The following is a 13837-nucleotide window of genomic DNA, read 5'->3' as shown; positions in this document are numbered from 1 at the left end:
AATTTTCTCGTTTTACTCCAATGTCTCTTGTGGTGATGGACCTTAAAATTGAGCAAGTCATTTGTAAAGTACTGTTGAAGCACAAAATCTGTGAACTCTGTCAAGCCCCCATCTCTGCCTGTCTCCACTGCTCCTTTGTTCGAAAGCACATGTCTGTGAAAAGTTGATGCAAACGTGTTACACGCCCAGTCATGTTGGAGGGAACACCTCCTCCAGCCCCCAGTCCCCCGTCCTACACGTTAACAAGGAAAAAAAACCAACAGAAATGACTTGCAGAACCAAACACCGTACTTCCGATGTGTTTTACAAGCATCAGTTCCGTTAAAAGACAAAACACGTTGAAGTTGCATTTTCCCTCTTTCCCACTTTTGATCCCTGGCATACTTTGAGAGAGAACCCTGGTCCTCTCCAACAGACCCGTTTCCTTTTTTCCCTTCTTACAAGGAAAAAAGGTCCCACACGTGTAGAGAGGAAACTGCAATTCAGTAGGCCACTTGGTTTCTTCCTCTTAGTCTGTTCACAACTGCTGTGGTGTGGTTATCCTAGTGAGGATGTAAAATCAGTTATGGGAGGAAGAAATCTCCAAACTCTATGGTATCCCGCAAAAAAATGTCTGAAGCACCAACCGAACAAACACTAGATCCGGGGCACTGGGTCAGCCCAAAAAGAACTGCACTTATTTGAAGTTTCCCATCCTTTGTAAAATTCCTTCTCCAGGAGCTGAGAACAGAGACTAGATGACTGAGGACCCAGTTCCAAAGGCTACTAAGTTGTTTATTTAAACTGACGTTTTAAAAAACGTTAAGGAAATGAGGTTTCTTTTGTAAGTGAAATTTTTAGCCATCATTCAATGAATTTGAAACTATTTCCCCAAACATTTAAAAAGCTCACTGGCATATCAACACAAGGGTTTATTGTTTTCTGTTCTCAAAGGACTCTCTTCCATTAAGACCCAGAGGTCCCAGTAATTAAGTCAAAAACTGTATTTTGGAATCTTTGTTTTTGAAATGTCACAGTACTGCCTTTTTCACCCCCCCAAACTGATGTACCAGTATTAGTTAAAAATCAAATTAATGGATGTTGCAAAAAAGAGAGAAAAGGGTGTCACTCAGAATCCCTGATTTAAGGAATTTTACTATATACACGTGACCTTTTTCATTTTTATTTTCTCTGCGTGAGAGATTTAATTTGAAAGCAATTCAAAGTCTCCTAGTAGAAACAGTCCATTGTGACCATGGAAATACGGATGTTCTGGTCATAAAACCCCTTTATTTTTTTAATTCCCCTCAATTTTGCTCTTCAAAAGAAAAAAAATGCGATTCCCCAAAAGGAGTAATTCACAGCCTGTCCTCTTCGCCCAGGTACAGTTTTGCTCTGCTCTGAAGGTTTAAAGTTTTGATTTCTTTATAAGCCAGAGTTTTCTCTAAGTAGAGCTAGCTATTTTAGTAAGCCACTGTTGTGGTTTTCCGAAGCCGGGAAGGCCGATCCCAAGGGAATACTGTTTTGTACCTGTGGACCTGACTGTTCACTGCCTGGCGAGTTAAAGATGAACGGTTTTGACTCTTGCGTTTCCATACAGTTGAATGTAGAGCAATTTCATTTTGGGCCTGGTTAGTAATTTATTTAGCAGTGCTTCCACCTCTGCTTCTTGCTCTTAGATCTTTTACTTCTTCCCTGATGGGAAAGAAATGGCTGTCTGAGGGTCGTTCACTTCCTTTGGTTTTGTTTTTACGGCTATCCGGCCTCTAGAAACCTCTCCAGAAGAGGTCAGATCCAGTTACAGTAAATATCTCTATGGTGAAAATTGCTAATGAAACTATTTCCAAGTCTCCATGGATACTATCAAGTCAAACCAGATTCTAGAGAACCTAATTTTGGGCACCCCCCACCACCACCACCACAAAAAAAAAAATAGTGCTTCTAGGCCAGAGCAACTGTTTCTCCGATCCGCGAGAGGTTGAGGGACAGAGCATTCGAATAGCAAGCAAAGTAGCTGAATTGAGCAGGGCGCTTAACCTGTACCTTGGCAGCACAGCTAAGAAGAGAAGGATGACTCCTGAGATTTCTGGCAATTGGTATCGATTCAGCAGATCAGGGACTGTAGGCGAAGCCTCACTGGTGGCGGGGATCCTGTCCGAATACATGGTTTGAAGCCAGTTTCATAATTAAAACCTAATAGGATGGAAAAGCTGCCAGTTTGTCTGGGTGGCATGTCAAGTTCATGGGGATAAGTTAAGGTAAAAATGAGATTGTTCAGGGGGAGCCAAACGTCATGGGTTTGACTCTCCCCATGTCTTGGCCTAGTCTTTGCTGCGGAAGGCGTTTGCTTTTAGTGGTTAATGCAGATAGTCTTGAAGACGTTGTGTGCGATTTTGCTGGTGATGTAATGAGGTGAGATGGGCAGTTTTTAAATCGATTTCTGGCACATCACCCCGTGGGGTGACTCTTAGTAGTTGTTGACAAAAATGAAGATACGGCCATTGGTTGGTGCTAGGTTTAGTTGTGTCCTGTTACTTTTTTTCTTAATGGAATTTAGGATTATTTGCTCGGGGCATAGTTTGCTGCTCTGGCCAGACTGGTCTGCATGAAGGATCTTTCTCTTGTATTTTTTTTTTTTTTTTTTTTTTTTGCCATTTTGCATCTGTGTGAGTAGGTGACTCGGCCCTGTTTGTCAGGCAAGTGGTGACATCTTTTTGAATGTCGGAGGTGGCAACAGGATGTGGAGGAAGACTGTGGACTTTGGAGCCAGATAAAACTGTTCAGGCCTGGCTCCTCCCAGCTGTGTGCAATAGGCCTCAAGTATAAAATGCCCACTTCTCAGGGTCCTTGTGGTCAAATGGGTGCATTTGGGGACACCCACACAATGCCAGCATTCAGTGAGCCTTCCTGCTTTCCCTACTAGAGAAAAATTTGAAACAGAACTTTTACAGTCGGTGTGTAAAGAGAAGTAAGAATAACCTATTTTTGAAGGAAGTGCATTTATTTTTTACCTCTTAGGGTTCTGGTCAGCTTATTTAATGGCAGGGAGCCCTGGGGTTGACAGCAAGTGGAAGCCATCTTAAGACATTTCCCACTTGCTCAGTGTCTTTTTATAGATGCTCAAATGGTCATACTGTCTGGAGCTTATGCTGACTGTACCTCCTGCGTTGATCTTTTGCAATTAGAACCTGAGTCAGTGCTGCAGTCTTGGTAGGGCTTCTGAGAGCTGGGAAGCCGGGGATCTGGAGTCTCACACCACTGCGAACTAGGCAGTTTGACCGGAACAGTGCTTTACTCTCTCCGGAGAGGAATGAGCAAGGTTTCATCCAGCTCTAGGATTCTTCACTCCTTTGGGATCTGGCCAAGTCCGTTAAGGTTTTGTTCATTCAGTAAGCTCCTCCCGGGCTTTTCTTAGAGCAGAAAAGTTTTCTGAGTGTTTAAAGAACGCTTCTCTCCTGAAGACTTTATTTAGACTTGGGCAAGGGTTGTTACTGCCTTTACCAGGCCTTCCCTTTTTGGGTGTCTGACCTACCTTCTACAGTCTCTGGCCATGGTAAAGGGTTGCTGCTGCCACTGCAGCTCACTAATACCCACTTAAAAAGCACATGCCCTAAAAATTAATTCGAGGGTTAGGCTCAGTGACTAGATCACAGGCAGGCCCTTCAGGTTCCCGGTCACGCCTATCAGTGGTCCCAGAAAGGACAGGGTGAACTCGAGAGCCAAAAGCTTTTTTGCTTTTTTTCTTCTGTTGAGACAGGGTTTTGCTCTGTCTCCCAGGGAGTCAGACAAACTGGATGTGAGTCTTGAGTTCATCTCCTAAGTCAGTGTCTTCATCTTCCAAATGGGTGACAGTGCCATTTGTGCACAGTTGACCTGAAGGTCAGTGCTTACCTGCCAGGGCCCTTCTGAGTGCTTCTCATGTGTTAGCTCATTTAACCTTTACCTCTACCCTTCGAGGAGAAACTGAAACAGAGAAGCAAAGTCACTTGTCCCAGGTCACAAAGCAAGTGTGTGCTGCAGGCAGAGTTAGAACCCCCTGAGCAGCTTGTACCCAGACCTCATCTCTGTACATACCATTATGCCGTGCTGGATCTGGTGTGGTATTGTTGAGACTGCAGGGCATAGCCGCTTGTGGGATGTGAAGTCCCATTGATTTTTTTTCTCCTGCATTGGAAAACCAAGGTAATGGAAGAGGAGAGAAAAAGCAGAATGCATTTAAATGTGGCTTCTGGAAAGTTTTGTTTGGGAGAAATGCAAAGAAGCAGATGTGGGTCAATGTCAAAAAGTATGGGCTGGGCGTGGTGGCTCACGCCTGTAATCCCAGCACTTTGGGAGGCCGAGGTGGGTGGATCACGAGGTCAAGAGATCGAGACCATCCTGGTCAACATGGTGAAACCCTGCCTCTACTAAAAATGCAAAAAATTAGCTGGGCATGGTGGCGCGTGCCTGTAGTCCCAGCTACTCAGGAGGCTGAGGCAGGAGAATTGCTTGAACCCAGGAGGCGGAGGTTGCGGTGAGCCGAGATCGCGCCATTGCACTCTAGCCTGGGTAACAAGAGCGAAACTCCGTCTCAAAAATAAAAAAATTATGAAAGCTGTTGCATTCAGGCTAGGGGTTGGCAAACTATGATTCTCAGGCCAAAGCCAGCCCACCCATCTTGTTTTTGTAGGTAAAGTTTTTGTTTGTTTTGTTTTAAGACTAGAGTCTTGCTCTGTCACCCAGGCTGGAATGCAGTGGTGGGATCTCAGGTCACTGCAACCTCCGCCTCCTGGTTCAAGCGATTCTCCTGCCTCAAGCTCCCGAGTAGCCAGAATTACAGGCTTGCGCCACCATGCTTGGCTAATTTTTGTATTCTTAGTAGAGATGAGGTTTTACCATGTTGGCAGGCAAGTCTTAAAGTCCTGACCTCAATTGATCCGCCCTCCTCGGCCTCCCAGAGTGCTGGGATTATAGGCGTGAGCCTCTGGGCCTGGCCAGTAGGTAAAGTTTCTTGGCACATAGCCATATTCATTCATTTAGACCATCGGTGGCTGCTTCTGCGCTATAGCAGCAGGGTTGAGTAGAAAGTTGCCACCGCGCGCTATGATATGCACTGTCTGCCTGCCTGCATTGTTATTATTTTTGTGATAGGAGGGAATGAGGAGGGAATATAGGTATTCTATTTAAAGTTGGCCCTCGAGACCCCCTCCTCAGTCCACTGTGGCTGCATCCTCCCTGCATTCTACTCCTTCCAGTAAATGTAGAGGCCCAAGCCTAGGCTGTTGAACCCTTAAATGCAAGGGATTTTCATTCATTAGAAGTAACTGGAGACTTCGTGAGGCCGGTGTGGAAGTGGATCACGGCCATCACATCCCTGCTATGGCCTCACCGAGGGAGCTGGGCCCAGACACTAGTGTCACTTGGCTAAAAGTCTATTGCAGGTGGCTTGGATTATTGCCCTCCTCATTTTCCTAACAGACACTAGGGCTTAGGTTTCCTTGGGATTCCAGGCAGGCCCTGCCACTCCACAGGGAATGAGAGCAGTCACGGTAACCGAAGCCTGTGGGCCACACAGGCAGGCTGCATCCGAGGCAGGGCCTGTCTCTTCTGCTCATTCTGTGCATCCATCACTTTCAGGCTTACTTGGAATCCCTTGATAAACACTTGAATGAGTTTGTGTCAAAGTTTTAAGTGATAAAGGTTGCTGAAAAAGGTGTCTTGGAAATTTGCTATTGTTTCTGTTGATGAAATTGAGCAAAAGGTAAGAGAGCTGAGATTGATACTGCATGTAGAATATGCACTGAGCATGCACCCATTCTGTTCCTGGTCCTGTTCTGGGCCCTTGGAAACTTTGGGTTACTGTAAACCTAATTCTTGTCTGCCCCTAAGGAACTCACAGGTGACTAGAAATTAACAAACAGGTTGTATACAGATAATTGCAGTTCTTCATAAAATATTACTATTATTTTTTTGAGACAGTCTTATTCTGTTGCCAGGCCGGAGTGCAATGGCACAATCTCCGCTCACTGCAACCTCCACCTCCTGGGTTCCAGTGATTCTTCTGCCTCAGCCTCCCGAGTAGTTGGGATTTTATAGGTACATGTCACCATGCCCAGCTAATTTTTGTATTTTTAGTAGAGATGGGGTTTCCCCATATTGGCCAGGCTGGTCTTGAACTGACCTCAGGTGATCCATCTGCTTTGGCCTTCTAAAGTGCTGGGATTACAGGTGTGAGCCACTGCACCTGGCCAATAAATTCTTTAGGTGGTACATGAACAAATCTCAAGAATCTTAGGCCCAGATCTCTTATTTGTTTATTTTTATTATTATTATTATTATTTTGTTGTTGTTGTTGCAGAAAGATGATTTTATTTTATTTATTTATTTTTTTTGAGACGGATTTTCACTCTTGTTACCCAGGCTGGAGTGCAATGGCGCCATCTCGGCTCACCGCAACCTCCGCCTCCTGGGTTCAGGCAATTCTCCTGCCTTAGCCTCCCGAGTAGCTGGGACTAGAGGCGCACGCCACCATGCCCAGCTAATTTTTGTATCTTTAGTAGAGACGGGGTTTCATCATGTTGACCAGGATGGTCTCGATCTCTTGACCTTGTGATCCACCCACCTCGGCCTCCCAAAGTGCTGGGATTATAGGCGTGAGCCATCGTGCCCAGCCAGAAAGATGATTTTATTTCAGTAGAGAAAAGAGAAGAAAAGGAGAAGAGAAAGACTTCCACGAAGAGTGTGGAAGAGGATTCCAGAGGGGAAATCCAGGAGGGGAAAGGCAGCTCCCACCATGTGGGATGTTTATTTTTTTTTGTTTTTTGTTTTGAGACGGAGTCATGCTCTGTCGTCATGCTGGAGTACAGTGGTGCAATCTTGGCTCACTGCAACCCCTGCCTCCTGGGTTCAAGCGATTCTTCTGCCTCAGCCTCCCGAGCAGCTGGGACTACAGGCGTGTGCCACCACAGCTGGCTAATTTTTGTATTTTTAGTAGAGACGGGTTTCATCATGGCAAGGATGGTCTCGATCTCTTGACCTCGTGATCTACCCACCTCTGCCTCCCAAAGTGCTGGGATTACAGGCGTGAGCCACCGCGCCCGGCCCTGTTTATTTTTTTTGAGACAGTCTTGCTCTGTCACCAGGTGCCAGGTTGGAGTGCAGTGGCACAATCTCGGCTCACTGCAACCTCCGCCTCCCAGGTTCAAGCAGTTCTCCTGCCTCAGCTTCCCAAGTAGCTGGGACTAGAGGCACGCATCACCATGCCCAGCTAATTTTTTGTATTTTTAGTAGAGATGGGGTTTCACCTTGTTGACCAGGATGGTCTCGATCTCTTGACCTCATGATTCACCTGCCTCAGCCTCCCAAAGTGCTGGGATTATAGGCGTGAGCCACCGCACCCGGCTTATTTTTATATATATTTTTAAGATGGAGTCTCACCGTGTCACTCAGGCTGCAGTACAGTGGCACAGTCTCGGCTCACTGCAGCCTCCGCCTCCTGGGTTCAAGCGGTTCTCTTGCCTCAGCCTCCTGAGTAGCTGGGACCACAGGTGCATGCCATCACACTGGGCTAATTTTTCTATTTTTAGTGGAGATGGGGTTTTACCATGTTGGCCAGGCTGGTCTTGAGTTACTAATCTCAAGTGATCTGCCTGCCTTGTTCTCCCAAAGTGCGGAGATTACAGGCATGAGCCACTGCACCCAGCCTGAAACCCCATCTCTACAAAAAAAAAAAAAAAATGCGGAAATTAGCTGGGCATGGTGGCACATGCTTGTAGTCCCATCTACTTGGGAGGCTAAGTTGGGAGGATTGTTTGAGCCCAGGACGTCAAGGCTGCAGTGAGCCACGATCGTACTACTACACTTCCAGCCTGCATGACAGAGCAAGACCTTGTATCAAGGAAGTGAAAATTAAAAATTGTAAATAAGGAGAAGTCTTAGTTCATACGTTAAATGATTAAGTTTTCTCCTCTGGAGTAATAGAAATTTGTCCTCCTTAGATGAAAACCGTGATCTTTGCAGCTTTAAGCCATCTGAAGCTTAGTTGGCATCAGAAGTTGGTTAGAAAACTCTTCATTGCTGAGAAGAAAATTCCAGAGGTTCATCTGCCAGGAGTAACTTGGATCTGAGGGATAGATACCTTTGCTCAAGAATGCAAATATCCAGAGCTGGTAGGAGTGGAAGAATAGCTACTCAGGCAAAGAAAATGGCATCTTTGTTTCCACAAGCTTCCTCTAGCCAGCTGAGTTTTTTCATGGTCAGCCTGTTTGAAGCTCTGCAGAAATGTTCTGCCTAAGATGTTTGCGTGCTTGGACAAACCCCAGAGTGGACGCTGCACACTTGGGGGTGAAGGCATTCCTTTCATGTTAGGGGACTTTGGAATTGCACTTCCTGGGATTTGTATTTCTTTCTCTTTGTGTTGGGATGAGTCCTATTTTTTTTTTTTTTTGGTCAGAATTCCTTCAGACTTACCATGAGCCTCTTATGCTCTATCCAGACGTCTTTGGTCAGATTTTTGAAATGCTACCATTCCTTTCATTTGATATTGGAAGGACTATATTGGCCTTGTGTCTCTGCGTTTGAGTAGGTTTTACTCCTAAGCGTTTATTCTGTGTGAGATTCCTACTAAGTGCTTGCGTTACATGGCCTCGTGGGATTCTCCCATGATGGTTGCCTTCGCTGCACAGTTAAGGAAACTGGGGTGCAGAGTGTTTAAGGAATTTGCCCAGAGTCTTGGTACCTTATTCTGGCATTTCTTGGAATACTGATTCGGGAAGTATTTCATGTGTGTATGTATATCTTATTTTTCCCCACTCGATTATAAGTTTCAGGGTGGGTGTTGTTTTGTCAGTTGACTTGTTTAGCAAATTCATGTTTCCGACTGACATAATTTGTGGTTGTCATAAGGGTAGAGGTTAAGAGCTGGTCATTGCATCGGAAAGTAGTGGACCTAGTTTCTAGTTCTGCTTCTTCCTGCTGTGACCCCATATGCAAATTCCTTCCTGTTTCTGAGCCCCAGTGTAGGCCTTGGTGAGGAGTATGTAAAGGCCTCCAAGCCCGGATTCCAGCTCTCTGCTGGGAAATTACTAAATAACTGCTTGGGGACCTTGCAGCCTCTTCTCACGTCGCTGAGTTGTCTGACTTGGAACTTTTTTCTTTCTTTCTTTTTATTATGGAAATTTTTTTTTTTTTTTTTTTTTGAGATGGAGTTTTGCTCTTGTTACCCAGGCTGGAGTGCAATGGCGCGATCTTGGCTCACCGCAACCTCTGCCTCCTGGGTTCAGGCAATTCTCCTGCCTCAGCCTCCTGAGTAGCTGGGATTACAGGCACGCGCCCCCATGCCCAGCTAATTTTTTGTATTTTTAGTAGAGGTGGGGTTTCACCATGTTGACCAGGATGGTCTCGATCTCTTGACCTCGTGATCCACCTGCCTCAACCTCCCAAAGTGCTGGGATTACAGGCATGAGCCACCGCGCCCGGCCCCAAAAAATTTTTTTTTTAAATTATTTGTAGAGGCTGGGTGCAATGGCTCATGCCTCTAATCCCAGAATTTGGGGAGACCAAGGCAGGAGGATCACTTTGGTCCAGGAGTTCAAGACCAGCCTGGGCAACATAGAGAGACCCTGTCTCTAAATTATTTGTAGAGATGACGTCTCACTGTTTTGCCCAGACTGGTCTCTAATTCCTGGGCTCATGCAGTCTGACAGGGTGTCACTGTGTTGTCGAGCCTGGAGTGCAGTGGAGCAATCATAGCTCACTGCAGCCTCCACCTCCTGGCACAGTCGGTCCTCTCACCTTAGCTGCCTGAGTAGCTGGGACTACAGGCGAATGCTGCCAGGCTAATTGTATTTTTTTTTTTTTTTTTTTTTGCTAATTGTATTTTTTGTAGAGAAGGGGCTTCCCCATGTTGCACAGGCTGGTCTCAAACTCCTGGGCTCTAGTGATCCATCTGCCTTGGCCCCCCAAAATGCTGGGATTATAGGCATGAGGCACTGTGCCTGCCCTACACCTGTAGATTCTTCAATATGAATCTCTAACTTGAGGATTTTTTAAAACCTCACTATAGGCTGAGCGCGGTGGCTCATGCCTGCAGTCCCGGCACTTTGGGAGGCCAAGGTAGGTGGAGCACCTGAGCTCAGGAGTTGGAGACCAGCCTGACCAACATGGTGAAATCTTGTTTCTACAAATAATACAAAATTTAGCTGGGTGTGGTAGCAGGTGCCTGTAGTCCCAGCTACTCGGGAGGCTGATGAATGAGAATCACTTGAACCCAGGAGGTGGAGGTTGCAGTGAGCCAAAATCACATCACTGCACTCCAGCCTTGGTGACAGAGTAAAGACTCCATCTCTAAACAAAACAAAAAACCTTACTATGAAACTCATTCCTAACAAAATTAACAATCAACATCTCAAATACCCGGTCTGGGTTCAGATGGCTCCAATTTCTCCTACGGTCACATCTGCCAGTAGGTGTGTTCGTATCTGGATGCCAGCAGTGGGTAGACTGTCTCACACTGAAGTGAGAGGTGTGGGAACAGGGTACAGGTGCTGATGGCTGGACTCCCACCTGGGTGGTGGCCTTGGTGTGGGTGCGTTACCATGGAAATGGCAGGACATCACAGAGCATGCTATGATGACACCTGAGAATGCTGAGGAAAAGGAGATGCAGAGCACAGTTCTTGATTTCTGGTTGATGAACCTAGACAGTAACGACACTGAAAAGCATGTGCAAGACCCAGAGGTTATTTCAAGAATTTCCTGGCTCTGAAAATCCCTCAGTGAGGTTTCCCCCGAGGCTGCTTCACTCCATCCTAACCAAGGGAAGGTCTTGGGGGCCTTTCTTAGGCTTGAGCACTGAGCCGAATTTCTAAAGCAAAGGCCCTGCGCCTTCACTTCTGGTAAACGACCGTCCTGCAGAATCGGACTTGGGGATCCTGAACTTCTGCAGTTAGGCTGGTTGTTAAACATTTGAAGAGGCGGTGCCTCCTTGTAATTTTCGTAATTTTGTCCCTAGTTAATGGGTCATTCAGAGCCTACCCAGGCAATTTGTTGAGAGTCTGGGCAGTTAATGATCATAACCCTGACCTTCACATTAACCTAGCCGCCTCTTATCGAGGGCTCTCATGATCTCAAGGTAGCAGCCGCTGTTCCCAGGAGTTTCCATCTTTTTTGTACTTTGCTTTTTTTTAACCCCTTGTAAACCAGGTCGATCCACAAACCCCAGGCCCCTTTCAGCTTTCGTCCAGTCCTCTTGTCTAGAGAGCTGCCATGTTGCCAAGCTTCATTTCTGTAAGAGGCCTTTGTTTTTTCCCCAGGGGCTCAGCTCTCCCTAAGCCTTTTTCTCTTGATAGCCACTTGGTGGCTTCTGGTACTGCCTAGATTAGAGCTGAGGAGGGGGAGATGGTGCTTTCATCAGTTTTGTCAGCAGGACAAAACCGGGTTGGGAAAACATGCTGCATGCGTGGTTGGCACCAAGTAAAACAAGAACTTGTTGGCCCAGTCAGCAGTGTCCGTCAGGGAGAGCTGGCTGTAGCTCTTACAGAGAACACGCTTCCCAGCTAGCATTCCAGCTGGTTAGGGTTTTCCATGGAGAGGTGCCCTCATGCTAACTGGTTCTTACAACCAACAGCTGCTCCTTCCTTTGTGCCTGTCCCTCATGTGTCAAGGACTTTATCCCTATTATCTCTTAATCTTCACAGCCCTTGAGATAGGTGCCTGTTGTTATCCCATTCAGTAGATCAGAAAAGCAAGGCTTGGGTTACAGATCAAGCATACTCCAGAGAAGAGGTGGAGCTAGTTGTGTTACTTGGTCTGCTGAAAGAAGCATAATGCCCAGATCTGTAGGCTGCTGGGGGAGGCAATAGGAAATATCTACTTTGAAATGTGATGTCTACTTTGGACATGAAATATGTTTTTTTGTTGTTGTTGTTTTTTTGTTTTGTTTTTTTTTTGAGGCCGAGTCACTCTGTTGCCCAGGCAGGCTAGAGAGCAGTGGTGTGATCTCGGCTCACTGCAACCTCTGCCTCTGAGGTTCAGTAGATTCTCTTGCCTCAGCCTCTTAAGTAGCTGGGATTACAGGCACCTTCCACCTCGCTGGGCTAGTTTTTGCATTTTTAGTAGAGATGGAGTTTTGCCATGTTGGCAAGGCTAGTCTCGAACTCCTGACCTCAGGTGATTCGTCTGCCTTGGCCTCCCAAAGTGCTGGGATTATATTTTCTTTGTTTTGTTTTTTTAAAACACAGTTTCACTCTGTCTCCCAGGCTGGAGTGCAATAGCATAATCTCAGGTCACTGGACTCTCCGCCTCCCACATTCAAGTTCTTGTACTTCAGCCTCCTGATTAGCTGGAATTACAGGTGCCCACCATCGAGCCCAGCTAATTTTTGTATTGCTTGTAGAGACAATGTTTTGCCATGTTGGCCAGTTTGGTCTCGAACTCCTGACCTCATGTGGTCTGCCTGCTTTGGCCTCCTGAAGTGCTGGAATTACAGGCATGAGCCCTTACGCCACCTTAGACATGAAGTATCTTGTTTTTGCCAAGCCCGTGGTGTGTGCTGAACCCAGCATGCTTGTGGACCCTGTAGAGTTGGCCTCTTCCTTAAAGTGGGCGTCCAGATCTGTTCTTTGACCCAGCGGGAGAAGCAGCCAGCTCTGAAAATGGAGCTGGAGCTTTGTCCAGGAGGAAACGCCCTGGAGCTTTGTCCAGGAGGCGAGGCGTGGCTTTTCCCATTTCCTCCTGGGGGCCAGCTCCAAGTCGTCTCTCAGGGTGGTTGCTTTCCTGTCCCCGAGGGCCCTGGCAGCAGATCGAGTGCAGCCAAGCCAGGCATTGCCAATCCAGGCTCTGGGAATAGAGCATCCCTGCACAGGCCGCCGTGGCAGGCTTTTCTCCTGCCTGCTTGTCTCAAGAGAGTTTGGCAGGTCTAGATTGAAAAGATTAGCGCAGTGGGGCTTCCCCAACGTTTCTTGGGGGATTATGTCGCGGTCTATTAAGCGCGTTCCCTCGGTATTTAATCCCACTCTGACACGGATTTTGCCGGTGTTAAGTGGCAGCGCTGAAACCTGGTTGCTGTTTTGTGGAGGCCGCCTTTGTGCCGTCGCACTGGTGGCCCACAGGATTCCCAGTTGACTTGATTTCCTTCCTTTCTTTTTGATTTCTGTTGAACAGAGTCCGAAGAATATAGTTAAGACCTCGTATTCACGAAGGACATTTAGCTGGGAGGGTACCTTGAGTGTCGTGAGGGGGCACCCCCTGAGGTGACCATTAGCAGAGGTTAGTCTAGGGCTCGGGGGAGCTTGAGGGCATGAGATAGCCAGATGGCATTGAGAGTGCAGCGATCTGTTCATTGTTGCCATCTCAGTGTCCCTTCATCAACCAGTAGCAATTTAACAACAAAAAATCCTCTATTTCTCTGCCTCTCAACTCCAGAGAAACAAAATTTCAGGTAGTCACAGCCTGTTTTGTGAAAAGTTGTATGGTTGATTCTCTTTCAGCCCAGACATGTCTGGAGCTGTTAATATTGATAATTTGCAGAATCCCTCTTTGGCTCCGGTCTTTGTAGGGTGGATTTGAATGCTATACTTCTCTACCTTGGTGAGTCCTTTATTTTTTATTTTCTTTTAAGCTCCCATCTACAAAGTGAGTTCTTCCTAGAATCATTCTGGATGATGGTTAAGGCTCCTAGAGTTCCTTGGATGGTCTTTTGTCCTCTGCTCCCAGGTGTTTAGATGTAGGGTAGCCTGTACCTTCATCTAAGCCAGCAGGTAGCATTGGGACAAGGAAGGAGTCTTTAGCTGATCCTGGGCAAGACTGTCGCCTGCCATGCTGTTGCGTTGGACATAGGGGAGAGGGTGTGCTGAGGCTGCCATCTGCTCTGGCTTAGCTGA

The 13837-nt window shown here is 46.7% G+C and overlaps 1 protein-coding gene and 1 long non-coding RNA gene across 13 annotated transcripts in view; one reads left to right on the top strand and one right to left on the bottom strand.

The window, feature by feature from the left end:
• ZC3H4 (zinc finger CCCH-type containing 4) overlaps positions 1 to 13837 on the top strand; it is a 46176-nt gene that overhangs the window by 2899 nt on the left and 29440 nt on the right. For 2 of the 10 annotated variants that reach the window (XM_078360223.1, XM_078360219.1), the window contains exon 1: positions 10636 to 10695. The exons of the other annotated variants lie outside the window; for them this stretch is intronic. In XM_078360223.1, the coding sequence (XP_078216349.1) occupies positions 10679 to 10695 (17 nt within the window). In that variant the 5' untranslated portion in view covers positions 10636 to 10678. Of the gene's footprint in view, positions 1 to 10635; positions 10696 to 13837 lie in introns of those variants that run through there. 10 annotated transcript variants of the gene reach the window in all.
• On the bottom strand, positions 25 to 10541 carry LOC118150252 (uncharacterized). Of its 3 annotated transcripts, none has more exons than XR_013531014.1 (4): positions 10372 to 10541; positions 4054 to 4143; positions 3871 to 3942; positions 25 to 153 (listed from the first exon to the last, which is right to left on the bottom strand). It is a non-coding gene; the product is annotated as an uncharacterized LOC118150252 (long non-coding RNA). The 3 variants fall into 3 exon arrangements; XR_004738299.3 differs by lacking the exon at positions 25 to 153 and adding an exon at positions 2967 to 3389; XR_004738297.3 differs by lacking the exon at positions 25 to 153 and having other exon boundaries at positions 3803 to 3942.

The sequence above is a fragment of the Callithrix jacchus genome, chromosome 22 (assembly GCF_049354715.1).
Source record: "Callithrix jacchus isolate 240 chromosome 22, calJac240_pri, whole genome shotgun sequence".
Classification (NCBI taxonomy): Eukaryota; Metazoa; Chordata; class Mammalia; order Primates; family Cebidae; genus Callithrix; species Callithrix jacchus.
Note: the sequence above shows the minus strand (reverse complement) of the source record. Positions and strands in the feature narration are given on the sequence as shown.